At 34.7% G+C, this 20,812-nt stretch overlaps 2 protein-coding genes across 2 annotated transcripts; one reads left to right on the plus strand and one right to left on the minus strand.

Annotated features, from left to right (window-relative positions):
* Nucleotides 1–67: 67 nt before the first annotated feature.
* LOC128192825 (RWD domain-containing protein 2B-like) lies at nt 68–1,879 on the minus strand. Its single transcript, XM_052865810.1, has 3 exons — nt 1,758–1,879; nt 1,209–1,448; nt 68–961 (listed from the first exon to the last, which is right to left on the minus strand). The coding sequence occupies exons 2-3, from the start codon at nt 1,446–1,448 to the stop codon at nt 293–295; spliced, it is 909 nt and encodes a 302-aa protein (XP_052721770.1). The 5' UTR covers nt 1,758–1,879; the 3' UTR covers nt 68–292.
* A 5,854-nt stretch (nt 1,880–7,733) lies between these two features.
* Nucleotides 7,734–13,658, plus strand: LOC128191346 (uncharacterized). Its single transcript, XM_052863418.1, has one exon. It carries the CDS (start codon nt 7,734–7,736, stop codon nt 13,656–13,658), a length of 5,925 nt encoding a protein of 1,974 aa, XP_052719378.1.
* The last annotated feature ends 7,154 nt before the right edge of the window (nt 13,659–20,812 follow it).

The raw sequence follows: 20,812 nt of genomic DNA on the forward strand, positions 1-20,812 counted from the left end.
GTAATATAAATATATTGTTTTTGAGGAGGTATTTCCTATTGAAAAATCTAAGCAAAATGAACAATGGATTAAATTGTTCAAGTTCAATTTTATGTGACTGAAGATAATTTCAATACAGAGCATATACAGTATTTCTGGTTAATTTCCATGTTTTCTTTGATGAACGAAAAATTAAAATAGTGTATGAGTCTTAATTCATTTAATAAAATGAAATGAATTCTAATGATCATAATTTATTCATACATGTACTTCAAAACATATAGACTATATAAATATCCATGTACCCGGTACATCAGCTACTTTTACCATCGACCCCAAAGTAAATGCTAAATAAATGCCCACTCTGATGTTCCTCTAGATACGAGTGTAACTGTCCAAAGTCCATGTGATACTCCCTCCCCTTGCCACCACGGACATTGAACACCTTTTCCTCAAAGTTGGAAAACTTTCTGTGTTTGTCAATGTCATCATCCCCAATGTCTGTCTCCTCTTTCTCTTTTATGACGATCCTCTTCCAGTTCATCCCGCGTAGTCGATGCCAGTAATCGTCCACGTTCCGACTGTACCCCTCCACACAGATCACACCTGGCTTCCCAGGTAGGCTAAATCCGGTTAATTTCAGTTCTTCTGCCCAGTCTATGATGTCCCTTCTCTTGAATTTGCTGAAGATATGATGACTATAAATCCACAGTCTTGATAATATTGTATCGTATTGCACCTCTTTTTCTGAAGTGGAATCATCCACCTCCACGGGTTGAACGTAATTGTCGATATTGCTCTGAATCCACTCAATCACTGAGAACATGCATATTTCTCCGCGGTCCAAACTCTGAATGAACTCGTGCAAGTCTTCGTTGAGTTTTCTGTGGTTTTCTTTACTCATGTCTGAACATCGAGTGAATACATTGGGAGCAGCATGTGGGTACTCATGAGGAAAGGTACATACCAATTCCACCGACATCTGGAAAGATGCAAGTTTAAGTATACAGCCCTCTTAGTTACATGAATACTGTTTACATGAACAACAAAAATGGTTACAATAATACCCGTTACTAATAATTCGTTGTATTTCAATAAAATTATCAATATATCAAGTCCTAGGTACATAACATTTGAAACCTTCATTCAATTTTTAATAAGTTTTAAAACTAGTCCCCTAGATGAACAGTGAATTTTTCATAAGAGATAAAACACTGTTGAGAACACACCTGAGATCCCTCTGGATTGACACGTAGAGAGAACCCTATCCTTTTGTGGAGATACTCGTACTTTATATGACCATCAAGGAAGGACTGGATGTTCTTCACTGCGGTGGGATCGTCCAGGGAGAACTCGGTTTTATCAGGGAACATGCTGGTCAGCATCTCCACCTCGGACACCTGTAGTTCCAACATGGCAGCCACATCACAACCTGGACTGTCACTTTCGTCATCTGGTTCCAAAGACATCTAAGACACAATATAAATTATAATTATGTAATCATGATGGATATTTAACACCTCTTCCGATCAAATATTGCCCAAAAAAATCATTCGTAAAAATCAAGAGTACCAGTCCATAGTAAGCATTAGCATGTATAGATTTATTTGATTCAATTTACTCCTCCAACCCCCCTCCCCCCCCCCCCCCCCCCCCCCCCCCCCCCACACACACACACACACAAGTACCAGTCACACATTTATTAATCAAATATCTCAATTTGGGATATATGACAAAGTATGCAATATATATATTTTTTTTTATTAAAAAAATGTAACCTTTATGCTTCCGTTGTATGATGAAATACGCTCGTTAACAAGTTATCCAACTCGGCAACTGTCAACTTCTCACGTTGATTGTAAACAAGACCGTTGTTGAACCTCGATCCCGATTTTAATTATCTTTATGTCCAACAGAGCATTATTAAAGGGACTTGGACACGATTTGAGATAAACTTTTCAAATTTTATTTTTTAAGTTTCAAAGTTTTTATTGATAAATATAGAAGTTTATAATGCTATGTCAAAATTTCAAAGTCAAATATCAAGTTATAAGCAAGATACAGAGTTCATAATTCTTTGTTTTGTAAACAAAGCTCGAATATTGTCATTTTTACTTATGTGTTGTATTTGCGTAGGTTTCAATCAAATGGATCTTTCTTTTGTTTATAATAGTATTTATGAAGATACTGAACAAGTTTAAAATGTTTTTACATGTCATTTTGTCTAAGAAATGGTAATTCTCTACATGACATTTTTTGTAAACAACTATAAGACTCGAGCTTTGTTTACATAACAATCAATTCTTACCTCTGTATCTCTCTTGTATTTTGACTTTAACAATCAATATTTTGGTCAATCATTTAAAATGCACCAGTAAACCATTTTATACACAAAAAAATAAAACTAAAATTTTTGATTTCATATTGTGTCAAAGTCCCTTTAAAATCAAACCTTCAACCCTTCCACTAGCTCCTAATACTGACTATAACTCGACCATCAGAATTAAGAAGCTAGGAGAAGGGTTGGATTTAATAAGAATGTGTTTACATGTACCTTAGCGTTTCTTGAATGAATTTGTTCTACCACCATCACATGCAGCTCTTCTATCACATCCTCTTTATATAGCCGGCCAAAATATCTAACGTCTCCCTGACTTTTTTTAACGATTTTGATATTTATTTTTTTTAGGAAATTTTTATTTATGTTCATGGCAAATTAATGAAATATTAAAATCGTCAAAAAGCGAGGAAAGCGCCAGTATATCGGAATTAATTAACATAAAAAATTATCATACTATAGATCGAGGTGATCAACAAGCACCTGCATCTTCTCTGTCAAGATGACAAATCAAAATTTACGACAAAAATCCTCAATTTTTTTTTCTTCATTTTATGGCGTGTCAAATTGAAAAATACAAATTAGATAACATCTACACGTTCACCTGTTCACTAGTTCAACCAAAATAACAATAAATCTTTTAATTCATGAATTATAAATCGCATGATACGACTTTGTTAATACATCGTATGTAGAAATACATAGGATTCACAAATACTGGTAGATACTAAACTACCTATGCAATAATTTGCGTGTTTATTTTTCAATGCTCGTTCTCTGATTTATGATACATATAATAGGATGTATTTCGTTTAAAAATCAGTAACAATTGAGGTTTGAAGATTCACCATGCTTTTTACGTACTATACGTATATTTTTTTAGGGGAAAAAAGACATAAAGACAGTATGAGAGATACGATATTCCTTCTAACTCTAAGCTCTGTATTCATATGAGAGTTTTGCGTTAACTCGCGCTTTTAAAGTTTTGCGTTACTAGCATTTCTCTGATTTATGATACATAGGATGTATTTCGTTTAAAAATCAGTAACAATTAAGGTTTGAAGATTCACCATGCTTTTTACGTACTATACCTATATTTTTTTTAGGGGAAAAAAGACATAAAAGACAGTATGAGAGATACGATATTCCTTCTAACTCTAAGCTCTGTATTCATATGAAAGTTTTGCGTTAACTCGCGCTTTTAAAGTTTTGCGTTACTAGCATTTCGCGTTAACTCCTTTTGCAGTACTTGTTGAACAAAAACCAGTTCATGTTTACCTGCGAAGACGGATCCTGGACCAGACGACCCAAAGTGTACACATGTAGTGATAAGGTTGATTTTGAATTTATCATTTATCTTTTGCAATCTCCATCGTAGCCCGTTTTCTTGCTACGCTAAAGTGCCCCCCCCTATAAACTTTCAGTCTTCAAATTTTATAATAAAACCAATACATGTACCGTAAACATTTTTCATGACCAAATCACGAAAACATTTACCGATAATTTGTGACGTTTGTTAGAATTATAATTTAGATAGGCATGATATCTATGAGAGACTACCAAGTCTTCCTCAGTGATAAAAGACAACAAATAATTGTTTTGTATTTATGAGTTTAATGATAACAAATCATTTTTGCATAAGTTATAATGAAAACAAGATTTTATTTGCAAGATTTGCTTTTGATAAAACCTTAACAGGAATGATCAAGAGGCTAACAAATGTATACCTGATATTTGTTTGGTATTCAACTTCTAAATGTAATTGCACTTTGGTTTTAAAATATGAGAACATATTTGCTGCTGCTTGAACAAAATTAAAATTCATGCTTTTAATCATATGTATACTTCATAATAAAAGAATTATCCCCATTTTCCTTATAATTTGAATGTCATGATATAGTCAAGTACAATGATGTAAAATACAGATAAATGAATGAAACTGTCTTTTGTGGATTTCAGTTATACTGAACACATTTCATTTGGTAGACAAATCAATTTGTAAACATCCAAAAACATAATCAATCAAAAAAAAATAGAGGGATATCAAAATTGACAGTTGAGAGGATGGATTTTTGGTGTATTCAGTAACAAGAGATCAACAGGCCCGAACAGTCACCTGAGTACCATAACCCATACACAGACCTGTCAAGAATTCTCATTATGCCCCCCCCTAAAATCTTGCACCAATTAGGACTATGAAACTCATAATCTTGGTGAAAAACTTAAAGATAATAGAATGCATGACCAAATATTGAAAAACATGCAAGACTCTGGTAAGAAGAAATTTTCCCATATTTGTTAACTTTCAAGATAGCTTTCACGTGAATATGTCTTCATAGATAAACCAAAGATGGCTAGTATACATGTTCTATTTAAAATAAAGGATTTCATCATATCTTTAACTTTGGTAAACAGCTTTCTTCTCTTTTCTAAATAGGTACTTGTTTATTTCATTAAAATTCAAGAGAAGAATATTTAAATATTAAAAATTTTAAATAAAACATACAGCACCAGCACCCCCCCCCCCCTTATATGCATTAACACTATATGACCATTTTGGCTCCACCCTCGAGTCAAAACCTCTTTCCCAAGGGACATGAAATTTACAATTTTGGTAGAGGGTTTCCTGGTCTACATACCGGTAATTTTGAATTCAGTTTTTCTTACAGATGCGTGGGAGAAGAGAAGATTTTTAAACATTGTATGCATTTACACTATATTAATTTACCATTTTTGCCTGTTTAAATAGAAAATACTATCAAATAAATCTTGTTCATATTTTAAGAATACAGTTGAAACTTTCAATTTATTTATTAAGTGTTTACCTTTTTAGTAAAATTAAAAAATTGACTCTGCCTTAAAGCCAAAATCCCCACTCGTGGGGACAATGGAATTTACAGTTTTGGTAGAGGGCTTCCTGGTCTACATAACAATGAATTCAGTTCTTCTTATAGATGTTTGGGAGTAGAGAAGATTTTTGGAAAATGGTCAAATTATAGTCTTAATAGGGCAGGAGTCATGAAATTTACATTTATGTTTCCCTTACCCAAAAGATGCATCATACTTAATTTGAAAAAATTGGCCATGTAGTTTTTAAGAAGTTAAAAATGTTCAATGGTTAACATACGATGCAAGACGAAGGATGACGACAGAGAAAACCAATTGCAATAGGTCACCTGAGTGACTAAGGTGACATAAAAATTTAACAGTGTAGTAATATGGGACAAATCCAAGCAATTATGATTCAAGCTTAAATATTTATAAATATCAAAACATATAGGACAACAACATAGCTTAAAAATGATCAAAGAACATGCACCGGTATACCGAATAATCTCTATACACACAATCAGCTGCAGTATTGACCACAGGGGCCAAGCCTATTTTAACATTAATTTCAATATGGTTAAATTGAAATTAATGTTAAGACAGGCTTGGCCCCTGTGGTATTGACTGAATACCAACAAACATAAAACAAGCTATATATGAATAAAAATTGATTAACAAAAATAAATCTCCATTTTCATATGTCACTACAAGCACTATGAAGTAAAAATGACAACAAAAGAAAAATCAAACCCCAAATCCATTAAATATCAAAATCAATTAAGTTAATAATAAGTACCGGTATCTCTTATTTACAGTAACTAATTTAAAAAAAATTACTTCAAAATATAAAAAAGCTTGTTACATTAAAAGACAAATATTAATTCATCATTGAAAAAAAGATCACTACAAAACTCAATTAGTATACATACATGTACAAACAGCTTTATGAATTTTGTTAATACATGTAATTTAAATTAAAAATGAAATTCAATTACCCTTAAATAAGAAGAAAATAAAAAATTTACTGACCTAAAAACACACATGCCATTTATTCATAGATTCATTTCATTTAGTACACATTTCCTTTTAACTACATGTAAACTACGAAAACAAATAATGCTGCACAATGTCACATGGTCAGTTTTTCCAAATCTCGTCTGAGATGAAGTTATAGACAGCAATGTGAGACGTGCAACTAATCAATTAAATACTGTGCAATCATTGTAACTGAAATGAAACAAAAAAAGTAGTTCTATACAATAGATGCCAGTATATATTATAAATATTATTCTATGTATATATACATACAAATCATAAACATAAAAATCTTTCACAACCTCATCCATAGTTCTATACAATAGATGTGACTACTATACTCTGTCCCAAGATATTTTGGATTCACATTTGGCTTAATTGCTTGATATTTATAAATACCTCGGGATTCAAACGATGTTCATTCAAAAGTATGAAAAATTTCCAAGATTTCTCAGTCAAAACGCCCCTGTTAGCTTATCAGGTTTCAATACAATGCTAAAAAATGTGATGTCTACGGAGATTTTGTATTGCAGCAAGCCCGGATGATAACGTTGAAATATTGCGCGATGTATTCCGAGTGTATTCCGAATGGAGAAAAGATGTAAACATTCCCCATTATAAATCTCCGTAAGGAATCTGTTTTCGTTCCTGTGAATTTTTCTGAGTGAAAGATGATAATGTGTCAATGAAATTATCATGGAAAATATCCCTTTCAACTATTTCAATTGCTCTTCTTTCACAGGTAAGTGTATTTTTATTAAAAATCGTCCAAATGTGCTGCATAAATATCTTGGGACAGACTATAGTATATAAATATCATTCTATGAACTAGTATACAGTTTAACTTCGATGTCTCGAACACTAATATCTCATAAACAATGGATATGTCGAAGTAATTTGTAAGTTTCAAACTTTTCCCCCTAAAAATACATATATATTTTTAAGTATTTTACCCTCAATATCTCGAATACTCAGATATTATAAAATTGATTTTATGGTTTCCAAATTTATTTTCCAAATTTATCAGAACAGGTTTTTCATTTTCCCCAATTTCGTCCGGGTATATTATTTTCGTTATGTGATGCAAGGCCGCCATACTTGTAAGAACTGTAGACTACGGCGTAGTGAAGTTTTGAACTGTTTGTTGAATAATAATAGATGTATCAGAGAATAATCACGGTAATTACCATTTGCATTGTTGTTATACACAGTAATAACTTTTTGCGTTTCCCCCCATAGTGTATTTTTGTCGTTTAAACAAGTTTCAATATGGGTATGGAACCTCGGTCAAGTCTAAATTTTCTACTCTAATATTTTCGTACATTGCTTGTTTATTGTATATTATCTCATCTGGTCAGGCATTATTATTATTATCATAATGGAAATTTCTGTCAGATTTATACGTGTACATCATAGTAAGTTTCGTAATTTTACCTTTTATTGTAGTCAATCTTTTCCTACATTTGATTAATAAAGAAACGGAAACGAATTGGCTGTTGAGATACAATGAAGCAGTTCATAACATTACATCATTGACGTGAATACTCCCGACATGGCAGCCAAGGAGTTAGAAGAAGATGGCCAGAAGCCATTGGCAGATGCCACAGCACTTGATGTTGGAGAATCACGACCCTCAAGAAACAGAAAATTTACAGAACGTGGAAAGTCATATAAATTAGAACAATATTATAGCACGTTTAGAAAGTTGAAAACATTAGGTTCACAAATAAAGACCTTGATGTTCGAAAATAAAAGTGACACTGAAGATGTGAGAAAACAATACAGTGCATGGTTGAATACATATGAACGTTTCCTCAATTATTTTGATGAACTAGCAACGCAAATAGATGAAAGGGAAAAGAGTGAAATGTTTGCAGATCACTATGACTATGATATATTCCTGATTAACTTTAAGAAGGAAGTTGAAGATTACTTTTCTCGCATGGAAGAGACAAAGAGCAAGATCATTAAAGTTAAAAGTCATGCGACATCATTCACTTCCAATGCATCAAACATTTCTTCACAAAGAATTAAAGAAGAAACAAAGTTAGCAGAATTAGAAGCTCGTAAATCTGTCCTGAGGAGAAAAAAGCAACTCGAGATGGCTAAGCTGCAACTGAAACTAGATGAAGAGGAGCTGGATATCGACACAGGTATTGCAGTATCACACGCTAAAAGTGAAGTGCTACAAAAATATGAAAATATTCCTGAAGAACAGTCTTTAAATCGGTTTGATTTTATTGAGAATAAGGAAGATAGTGTTGGTTGTCCTAGACAATTAATTCCAAAACCTTCGCCACGAACGCCTAAGTTTCAACAAGAAATCGGGTCACAGATATCATGCTCTTTGGATCCAAATGCCAACGCCTTTGTTCCAAGATCCCACAGCACTGATAAGGAAACAAAGCAACAAGATGCGCTACAAGATGTTGTTAACTATTTGAGAAGACCCTTACCAGAAATAAAAAGGTTCGGCGGAGACCCACTGGAATATAGAAGATTTATTAGACAGTTCCATGCTAAAGTAGTTATAAACACTAAAGACGATGATGAACGAATGAACTATCTGGAACAAATGACACATGGGGAGGCAGGTCGCGTCGTATCCGGCTTCAGCCATATGGACGGCAAGAGGGCATACAAAGCAGCAATGAACCAACTTGAAGAAAGGTACGGCGACGATGAACTAATCGTCACAACCTTTATTAAGAAAGCTCTCGAATGGCCTCAAGTGAAAGACTCAAAGATGTTGGATGAGTTTTCCTTATTCTTGGTAGAATGTCAAAATGCTGCAGAGAGTATGGATAGCATCAAAGTTTTAGACTATCAGGAAAACATGAAAAGATTAATGTTGAAATTACCAATATACATGCATGACAAATGGAGAAGCGTCGTCTTGAAGAAAAGGGATGCAAAGAAAAGAGTGGCATTTTCAGACTTTGTGACTTTCATAAAAAATGAAGCTAAAAAATCCAACGATCCAACCTATGGAAACATATCAGTTAACGAATCTCGACAGAGCAATTATAAACCACAGAAGAAAGTTGTACTGTCAACGGACATTATAAATGACACATCTAAACCAACAGACTTAAACGTGAAATGTGTTTATTGCGAAAATTCTTCTCATCTACTCAGTGACTGCAAGAAATTCATAGGGATAAGTCTCCAGGAAAGATACAGCTTTATGAAGAGTAAAGGACTGTGTTATGGATGCTTGAAGAAAGGACACATGAGTATGAAGTGTAGAAACAGACTGAGGTGTTCATTATGCGGACGTTTTCACCCTACAATTCTTCATGATCCAACGAAATCCTCAGTAAACGCGTCAAATCACAAAAGTGAGGCTGGTGACTCTTCACTAGCAGTTCCGAAAATAAAGCAGTCTGCTGCTAATTGCTTTGCAGAGAATTCAAGTATTAGTGCTTGTTGTGATACTGGGGCCGGTGATCAAACATGTGCCATGGCTATAATCCCGGTAAGAATAAAATTGAAGGACAAAAGCCATAGTGTTGTAACATATGCATTTTTCGACTCGGGCAGTAGTGTCTCCTTTTGCACTGAAAACCTAATGCGGCAACTCGGAGCAAGTGGCAAGAGATGTAACATCACTTTGAACACAATGGGAGAAGCCTACCAACTGTCATCTCACTCAGTTAAGGGTCTGCAGATCAGCGACATGAGCATGACAGAATTCATTGATCTTCCTAAAGTCTACACTAAAGACAAGATGCCGGTCAACCATGACCATATCCCAACTAAGAAGGAAATATCAAGATGGCCCCATTTATCGCATGTTACACTTACAGATGTTAATGCTGAGATTGGCCTCCTCTTAGGTAGCAATGTTCCAGATGCTTTCGCTCCATATGATGTGGTAACTGGTCCTAGCGGTTCCCCTCACGCTACTAAGACGCGGTTAGGATGGATCGTATGGAACGTACTCAGGGATGGAGAAACTAGAACATGTGATGTGAACAGAGTGACAATTGAACAATATTGTGAATGTGACATGAAACTAGAAGAATTAGTTAAGGCATCAATAAACTCTGATTTTCCAGAACGTGCTATAGAAGACAAAAGAGAACATTCAGTGGAAGATAAGAAGTTTCTGAGTCAGGTAGAAGGATCTATCAGTCAAGAAAATAGTCATTATTCCATAGGACTACCATTCAGAGAGAATTCTGTGAATCTACCAAATAATATGATTCAAGGACAGCAACGACTTGAAAGTTTGAAGAAGAAGATGTTGAAAAATCCCCAATTTAGAAATGATTATATCAGCTTTATGAACAAACTGTTTGAAAAGGGTTTCGCAGAAGCAGTTCCTGAGATGCAGCTAAAGAGGGATGACGGGCGAGTATGGTATCTTCCTCATCACGGTGTATACCATGAAAAGAAGCCAGGAAAGATAAGAGTAGTTTTTGATTGTTCAGCAGTTTTTATGGGTGTGTCTCTAAATAGTCAATTACTACAAGGACCTGACCTAACCAATAGCCTCTTGGGTGTACTTTTGAGATTTCGACAGGAACGTATCGCAGTACAAGGTGACATAGAGGCCATGTTCCATCAAGTTATCGTACCAGAGAAGGATAGAGATTGCATGCGATTCCTTTGGTGGAAAGATGGAAATCTGGATGCTGAACCTAATCATTACAGGATGAAAGTGCACATTTTTGGGGCTACTTCTTCACCGGCATGCTGTAATTATGCATTGCAAAAGACCGTCAAAGAATATGGAGAAAAATATGATCAATGTGTACAAAATGTCATAATGAGAAACATGTATGTTGACGACTGCTTAGCATCAGTTGACACTGAAGAGGAAGCCATATCTCTTATTAAGGACTTGATAGACCTCTGTAAAAAGGGAGGATTTCGTTTAACAAAGTGGATTAGTAACTGTGCAGAGGTTTTAAAGTCAGTTCCAGAAGATGATAGAGCTGATGACATCAAGAAGTTGAGTCTAAATGGTGAAACATTGATAGAGCGTGCCCTGGGGGTGTATTGGTTTGTTGAGAATGATTCCTTGGGATTTCAACTAGGAATAAAGGACCAACCAACGACAAGACGAGGAATTCTATCTGTGACGAGTTCCATATACGATCCTCTCGGCATTGCATCACCATTTGTTATGACAGCTAAATCTTTGCTGCAACAGCTGTGTAGAAATGGCATAGGATGGGACGAGAAAATCGACGAAACTGTGTTGAGAAACTGGAACAGCTGGCTTACACAAGTTAAACAATTAGAAGATGTAAGGATTGAAAGATGTTACAAACCAAAGAATTTTGGACACTTGGCGTCATACCAGTTACATTGTTTTGCAGACGCGAGTGAACTTGGTATGGGAGTTGTCATATATCTGCGAATTACTGATGAGAATAAGATAGTACATTGTTCATTTGTGATGGGAAAATCAAGAGTCGCACCACTTAAGTCGATGACAATCCCGAGGATGGAGCTTGCAGCTGCTACTATAGCTGTGAAGTTAAGCAAATTAGTTGATGACCAACTAGACTATCCTACAGAAAAGATACACTTCTGGACTGACAGTATGTCAGTGCTTCGTTATATAGCTAACACAAAGACTCGATTCCAAACCTTTGTTGCGAACAGGCTTGCCATCATTCATGCCGCTACAAACTTTGACCAATGGCATTATGTCAACACAAAAGAGAACCCAGCTGACTGTGCATCTAGAGGGGTTTCGTCAGTTGTTAAATTTATCGATAATCAGCGTTGGTTCCGTGGACCCGAATTTCTCTGGAAACAAGAATCTACCTGGCCTGCGGAACATGAAATTGATACCACTCTGGCGACGAATGATGTGGAAGTGAAAAAATGTGCCAACACTGCTCTCATACAATCTCCAGTAGAGGGTGTTGAAAGAATTCTGGAACATTTCTCAGACTGGAAAAGAATGAAAGTTGCTGTTGGATGGTTCCTAACAGCCAAGGATAACCTGCGGAAAACAGTCATTCAGAAGAGAGAAAGACATGAGAAAATGATGAACTCTGGGATTCCCAAAGAAAAGATCACGCAGAATGAAAACATGGGGAGTAAAGATAGATTAAAGAAGCCTAGATTAGTAAAGAACATTCCATACCTCAATGCTGACATCCTTGATAGAGCAGAAAGAGAACTTATTGCATATGAGCAGAGGCGATATTATGCTAGCGAATTGAAAGATCTTGTAGCCAAACACGGACATGTCAAAAGGTCTTCGCAGCTTTCCAGATTAGATCCGTTTCTACACGAAGGAGTCTTAAAGGTGGGAGGAAGACTAGAAAAGCTAAACGTACCTTTTACTGCAAAGCATCAAATGATTGTCCCAAAAAATTCCAGACTGGCAAAGTTGATTGTGTTAGATGCCCACAGATTTACAGGACATCTGGGCAAGAATTCCACTTTAGCTGTGATTCGAGAGAAGTTTTGGATTCCTGGTGTTTCTTCTCTATTGAAATCGCTTATCTCGAAATGTGTTATATGCAGAAGATACCAGTCTCCTCCAATGCAGCAGAAGATGGCTAATTTACCCGCTGAAAGGCTTAAAACAGATGATCCGCCTTTTACTTATGTAGGCATGGACTACTTTGGACCATTTGAGTTGAAGAGAGGAAGGAGTATGGTAAAACGCTATGGTGTGATATTCACTTGTCTTAACACCCGAGCAATTCATCTTGAAGTTTCATTCTCCTTGGATACAGATTCATGTATTGATGCTATTCGCCGATTCATTGCACGGAGAGGAAAACCAAAATTTATCAGGTCGGACAATGGTACAAACCTTGTGGGTGCTGAGAAAGAACTAAAAGAAGCTCTCAAAACATGGAACATAAACCAGATTCATTCTCACTTACTGCAGTCAGGGATAGATTGGACATTCAATCCACCATCAGCGTCACATTTTGGAGGTGTCTGGGAGCGGCTCATCAGATCTGTTAGAAAGGTGCTATTTTCTGTTCTACATGAACAAACTATCCATCTCGACGATGAAGGACTCGCAACGTTGTTCTGTGAAGTTGAAGCTATTCTCAATGGAAGACCTTTGACGCCTACATCAGATAATCCAAGTGATCTGAGTGTTCTAACACCAAACCATTTGCTACTTCTCAAATCCGGAGAAACATTACCACCTGGAACTTTTTCACAAAGAGACAACTATGTACGCCGTAGATGGCGACAGATCCAGTACCTTGCAGACATTTTTTGGCGCAGATGGATTAAGGAGTACCTACCTCTCCTTCAGAGTAGACAGACGTGGCTGAAGCAAGGTCGCAATGCTAAAGAAGGTGACTTGGTTCTCATTGTCGAAAATGGACCGAGGAATCATTGGAATCTTGGTCGAGTTCTGGAGGTTCAGAAGGATGTACATGGTATCGTGCGTGTTGTCAAAGTGAAAACTGTGTCCAGTATTCTTACGCGCCCAATAGCCAAAGTTTGTCTCGTGTTGGAGTCAGATGAGAAAGACTAAGTTGTTTTGTATGCAAAATTGTAAAATATGCTCTAGGTAGGACCATATTTTAGGGGCCGGTATATAAAATTGATTTTATGGTTTCCAAATTTATTTTCCAAATTTATCAGAACAGGTTTTTCATTTTCCCCAATTTCGTCCGGGTATATTATTTTCGTTATGTGATGCAAGGCCGCCATACTTGTAAGAACTGTAGACTACGGCGTAGTGAAGTTTTGAACTGTTTGTTGAATAATAATAGATGTATCAGAGAATAATCACGGTAATTACCATTTGCATTGTTGTTATACACAGTAATAACTTTTTGCGTTTCCCCCCATAGTGTATTTTTGTCGTTTAAACAAGTTTCAATATGGGTATGGAACCTCGGTCAAGTCTAAATTTTCTACTCTAATATTTTCGTACATTGCTTGTTTATTGTATATTATCTCATCTGGTCAGGCATTATTATTATTATCATAATGGAAATTTCTGTCAGATTTATACGTGTACATCATAGTAAGTTTCGTAATTTTACCTTTTATTGTAGTCAATCTTTTCCTACATTTGATTAATAAAGAAACGGAAACGAATTGGCTGTTGAGATACAATGAAGCAGTTCATAACATTACAGATATCTTGAAGTTTATTAACAGTCCCATGTAGTTCGAGATAACAAAGTTTGACTGTATAAATATACATGCAAATCATTAACATTAAAATCTTTCATACAACCTCATCAACACACAATACAGCAATGTTCATATCAGCAAAGCACAACATACATTTCATTATTTACAGTACAGTGTTTGTTAATACAAATACAATATATAAGTAAATTGTAGAAAAAATAAATCAGGTTTGTGACAATTTGTCAAATTCTTAAGGTTTCTGATAAGACGATTGAGGTACAGAAGGTTAAGGAAAGTCAAAAATGTGGTCATGTACAACATTAAGTATTGTTTTGTCAATTATTGCTTTTTTATTCTAAAGTGAAGTGTTCTATGATGGACATAGAAAATCCCAAAGTCAAAGTACTCTGATTTTGGATAAAGTATGTGACCAGCAAAGAAACACAAGTAGTTCTATACATAAGTGCAAGTATACAGTATACAAGTACATTAAAAATATATGTAGAAACATTTAATATTAACCACACACATATTAGATCTATTTACAACATAACAGTTCAAACAAAATAAGCACACTGGTGATCACGATAGGCAGATTGTCAAAATATAATTTGTTTATATGTAGTTATCTACAAATGTAAGTGTTCAGTGAAAATTTTTATTAAAGTTTTTGATGGTTTACAAATGTTTATGTATGTCTCAGAAGAAATGAATGGGTAAATGAAGAAAGTCATAGAGTTTATGAATGTAATGCGTAAATATAATGGTATCATAATGGTACAATAATTTAAAACATGTACAATGTTCTGCATAGAGTGTATATTTGTCTATTTACAAATGAATGATAAAAGTCCTTTTCTGTGTAATGTGCTATGATGTGGAAGGAATATTTTTTCCTTGAAATAAGAATAGTAAACAGCCAATTGCAAAAATTAGAGCTGCCAAAATGAAAAAATATTGCTGCCTTTGCATTTTCTGCTGAAGATCTGATACTTTGTCAGTCAGTCTGTCTATTAAGTCATGCTCATGTTCATGAATAGTGACCTGCATCTGTGTAATTGTGTCTGATTGTGAGGTGACTGAGTTCTGAAGTGCAAGTTTGTCTGCCTGTAACTGTTCACACATGTGCTTGAACACCTGTTTATCTTTTCTTTCATCTTGCACCTCAGAAGGACACTGATCATGTTTCCTTTTCAGAACATTGTATTCAAACTGTAGATCTTCTTTCTGATGTTGAAGGCTTCGTACGATTCTCTCCAGGTTTATCCATTGATTCTGCAAATTATCTAGGTCTTTCTTGCTTTGATCGTTGCTTTGTCCTAGTGCCTGAATCATGGTGTCCTTCGAACTCAGCATTTGTTCGAACAGTTCCATAGTTTTCAGAAGACTATCACGTGTTTTTCCTAAGTCTTCATTTTCTAGGAATAACTGCCCTGCAATATTATGTAAACGAAACAATGAATCAATGTTTTCTGGACTTTTGTATCAGGTGAGCTACCAAAACTGATGAAAATTGGAGTGCATTCTATTCAACTGCATGGTTGAGCCCCAAATGTCTTACAAGTTTTTCTCAATTTCATGTTTTGTGTCTATGTTGCTCAGTTACCCCTCCCTTTTCTACCTGGTAGTACAGTAACCATTAATTATGAAAGCCCATTAAGCTCATTTTTGTAGAATTATTCACGATAAAACGCGTAACTTTCAAAATATATCGCGTTACCGTAACTTTCGTTATTTAACGCGTAACTTTCGCAACATAACGCATAATTTTTGAGACATAAAACAAAAATTTCAATTTCGCGAATAAACGCGAAACTTGAATATAAATATTTTTATTTCATACAAAAACCCCAATTAAGAACAATGGCTGAAAACAAACATATTTAGGTGGTATGGGACATCTGTCGATATTAATGTGGATGAAAGTACATTATAATTGATTCAGAAATACTTTCACTGGTTTAGAATTTTCAAATTTCAAAATATTTAACCAAAAAAATAGCTTTTAAAAATATTTGGAGAGGTAAAAATTGTAAAACCTCAAGCGGGATTCGAACTCATGAATTACTGTATAGATTCGTGTAAACCCTCTAACCCACTGCACTATGCTGTTAGGTGGATTGTTGAAAAGAAACTATCTTTATAATTACACTTGGTTTTATTGTTTATTTATATAAAAAATACATCACAACACCTTAATCTTAAATAAAACAAAATAATCTTATTATATAAAGATGTGAATGAATCAGATTAAACTTCACACAAATTGATATAAATTCAGACGTAGGAAATCTTTGATATCTTCCTACTTATTTTCAAAGGACATAATGCATTGCGCTTCTCACATTCTCAAGGGTGCTGTAATACAGAAAATTAGGCATCATCATATTGGTATGATAACAATTTTAATTCGAATTAAAATTGTTATCCAATATCATTATAGAATTGAAAGGATATCATTGTTCAAAATGTTATGATATATGTTATATTGCAGCGACATAGATTAACGTTTAGTTAAATATCAGAAACATGAGTCAAGCTGTGAATTGAAATAAGTTCAATCAATACATTTTTTAAAGCTATTGTTTAAATCTAGGAGACGTAAATTCCTCCTTTAAATTATCACATATGTCATTTGAAAATCAGTCCTAAGATTTTAAGGATTTCCGACGGTTGATTTATATTAATTTTAAAGGGGCATGGTCACGATTTTGGTCAAAAATTATTTTTTCGATTTTGATGAGTTATAAGCGAGTTACAGTGCTTACAATTTTTCGAAATGTAAACATAGTGTTTGTTTACATTTCGAATGTCGAAGTAAAAATTCCAGTTTAAGACCTAAAATAAATGTGTTATCGTTAGGAACTGAATAAGATAGACAAACCAGCTTTAAAAAGACTAAGTTCAAAAGCTGGCATTTTTTTCATAAATTATCGGAAATCAAAATCCTAGCATATATGCACACCTCTGATATATTTAAAATTGATCTGCAAAAGAACAACTTCCTATCTTGAAAACTGTAAGAGGAGTTATCCGTACAATGAGGGTACCCTTTTGGCAGCCGCCCGCCCACCCGCCCGCCATTTTCACCATTTTAATAACCAGATTTTTCCTTTGGAAAACCCGGTTAAAAACAGAAAAATAAAATTTGACCAAAATCGTGACCATGCCCCTTTAAAGGAAAGAAATCAATTAAAGCCTGTTTGAACATAGGGTCGGCGAACAAAAAAAATGATGCTCTAACTCATTATCTACTTGGAACCTCTAACATCTAAAAGTGTTATGAAGTTTTATCAGATTTGTTAATATCAATATGTAAAAGAGATAATTTTGTCTTCATAAATCAATGGAACACAGATAATATAATAATAATGAATAATAAGAATTTATCATAAAATAAAATGTGTTTGTTTTCAATCATTGTTCTTCATAAGAGTTCTTGCATGAAATGACAATATTTAGATTAATTGCATTCCAAGTATGATGCATTTTTTGCGTTTATTCATGGAACTTACGCTTTTATTTGCGAAACTATACGATAGTTTCCCCGTTTAATTTGCAAAAAATATATCCAAGTTTATTTGCAAAACTTACGCGTTGATTCGCGGTTATTTGCGAGAGTTACGAATTTATTTGCAAATTTTTCATGTTTATTTGCAAATTTTCCTCAGTTATTCGCACTAGTGTCACATTTATTTGCAAAAGTTATGCCTTTAAATGCGAAAAAATACTTTTTTTTACCTACGAAAATGAGCTTTCGTTATTAATATATGTATATCAATATACATGAAATCCCCAATACTCAATTTATCAGTTAAGCTCTCTTAATTTACTGAAGATTTCAAAACTATTTAATGTACATGTAAATATTAGTACTTTCATTTAATTATGGATATTTTCAAATAAGTTTAGCTTTAATTTAATACAAGCATCTATTAATTCTATAATTGAATTCATTTGCAATTTTTCAATCAATCACAGGCCATTTTTTAATACTGCTATCAGAAGAACAAATTGGTTAACAGCTAGTGCTGTAAATTTGTCTACATGACAGTAAAGTACCTAATGTCTTGCGTGAAGATTCGGTCAGCTGATTACCTTGAAAGTTTAAAAGAAACCGAGAGAATTCCAGCACTCTGGGATGACGGCCTGTAACAAAAACAGAAGTTAATTAACTTGTTGTAGCAATTTTATCATAGTAAGCTTGGATATTTTTCCATGCTGTATCATGTGAATCTATAATGATCATTTTTACAGTTATGAATCTTACGGTATGGTTTATAGCTACAGGGTGATAACTTAGATTTTCACTGTAACACAACACTACCTAACCTTTATCAGATATACGTCAGGATTTATATCATGTTACAATTGACTTCAGTAATTTATTTTGTGTTGTTCTAATTGTAATAAACTATTAAACAAGTAACAGGAATCAAGTTTGGGATCAATTTCAACAAAAATAAAGTCTATGACATACGCTCTGCAATAGCAGACTGTGTAAATAATTAGACAGAGCATGGATGTCCACACACCCAATCTATCCCAACCTGTTCAAGTTTAACCCCAAACAGTCACTCAATGTAACTCAGTAGACACTGTCGCTATATATGTGCCGGCCTAAAATAATTCATAGTATCTAAAAATTGGAAATCAAAAATAAACAAACTAATCCGTCCTAACCCAAAAATACTTATGCAGAACAACTTATATACATTGAATATTAATTATTGTATAAAAATAATTATCACAATAATTGGATAACAGTGGATGCATTAATTAAAATAATCAAGAATCAATAAATCAAGGGCAATAACTCAATACAGTAATACAAAAAGATTCTAATGAAAAAATAGCTGCCTGCTTCAATTTTATAGTCATATCACATGTTGAGTATAGCAGTTCTCAAAAGATCCTTTACAATTGTTTATATATGGGATATTTAGCTACATCAAACTCTGATGATGCTTCCACACAAGTTTCAGCTTTCCTGGCTGATTAGTTTCTGAGAAGAAGATTTTTAAAGATTTACTCTATATATTCCTATGTAAAACTTCGACCCCCCATTGTGGCCCCACCCTACCCCCAGGGATCATGATTTTCACAACTTTGAATCTACACTACCTGAGGATGCTTCCACACAAGTTTCAGCTTTCCTGGCTGATTAGTGTCTGAGAAGAAGATTTTTAAAGATTTACTCTATATATTCATATGTAAAACTTCGACCCCCCATTGTGGCCCCACCCTACCCCCTGGGGTCATGATTTTCACGACTTTGAATCTACACTACCTGAGGATGCTTTCACACAAGTGTCAGCTTTCCTGGCCGATTATTTTCTGAGAAGAAGATTTTTAAAGATATACTCTATATATTCATATGTTAAAATTCGACCCCCCATTGTGGCGCCACCCTACCCCCAGGGATCATGATTTTCACAATTTTGAATTTACACTACCTGATGATGCTTTCATACAAGTGTCAGCTTTCCTGGCCGATCAGTTTTTGAGAAGAAGATTTTTAAAGATATACTCTATATATTCATATGTTAAAATTCGACCCCCCATTGTGGCGCCACCCTACCCCCGGGGGTCATGATTTTCACAATTTAGTATCTACACTACCTGAGGATGCTTCCACACAAGTTTCAGCTTTCCTGGCTGATTAGTTTCTGAGAAGAAGATTTTTAAAGATATACTCTATATATTCATATGTTAAAATTCGACCCCCCATTGTGGCGCCACCCTACCCCCGTGGATCATGATTTTCACAATTTTGAATTTACACTACCTGATGATGCTTTCATACAAGTGTCAGCTTTCCTGGCCGATTAGTTTCTGAGAAGAAGATTTTTAAAGATATACTCTATATATTCATATGTTAAAATTCGACCCCCCATTGTGGCGCCACCCTACCCCCTGGGGTCATGATTTTCACAATTTAGTATCTACACTACCTGAGGATGCTTCCACACAAGTTTCAGCTTTCCTGGCTGATTAGTTTCTGAGAAGAAGATTTTTAAAGATATACTCTATATATTCATATGTTAAAATTCGACCCCCCATTGTGGCCCCACCCTACCCCCGTGGATCATGATTTTCACAATTTTGAATTTACACTACCTGATGATGCTTTCATACAAGTGTCAGCTTTCCTGGCCGATTAGTTTCTGAGAAGAAGATTTTTAAAGATATACTCTATATATTCATATGTTAAAATTCGACCCCCCATTGTGGCGCCACCCTACCCCCGGGGGTCATGATTTTCACAATTTTGAATTTACACTACCTGAGGATGCTTCCACACAAGTTTCAGCTTTCCTGGTCTTATGGTTCATGAGAAGAAGATTTTTGAAAATTTCTCGAAAATTTTCATAAATTGCTAATTTTCTCCCTTTGCAAAAGGGCGTGGTCCTTGATTTTCACAACTTTGAATCCCCTTAGGCTAAGGATGCTTTGTGCCAAGTTTAGTTGAAATTGGCCCAGTGGTTCTTGAGAAGATGTTGAAAATGTGAAAAGTTTACAGACAGACAGACAGACGGACGG

The sequence above is a fragment of the Crassostrea angulata genome, chromosome 7 (genome assembly GCF_025612915.1).
Source record: "Crassostrea angulata isolate pt1a10 chromosome 7, ASM2561291v2, whole genome shotgun sequence".
NCBI lineage: Eukaryota > Metazoa > Mollusca > Bivalvia > Ostreida > Ostreidae > Magallana > Magallana angulata.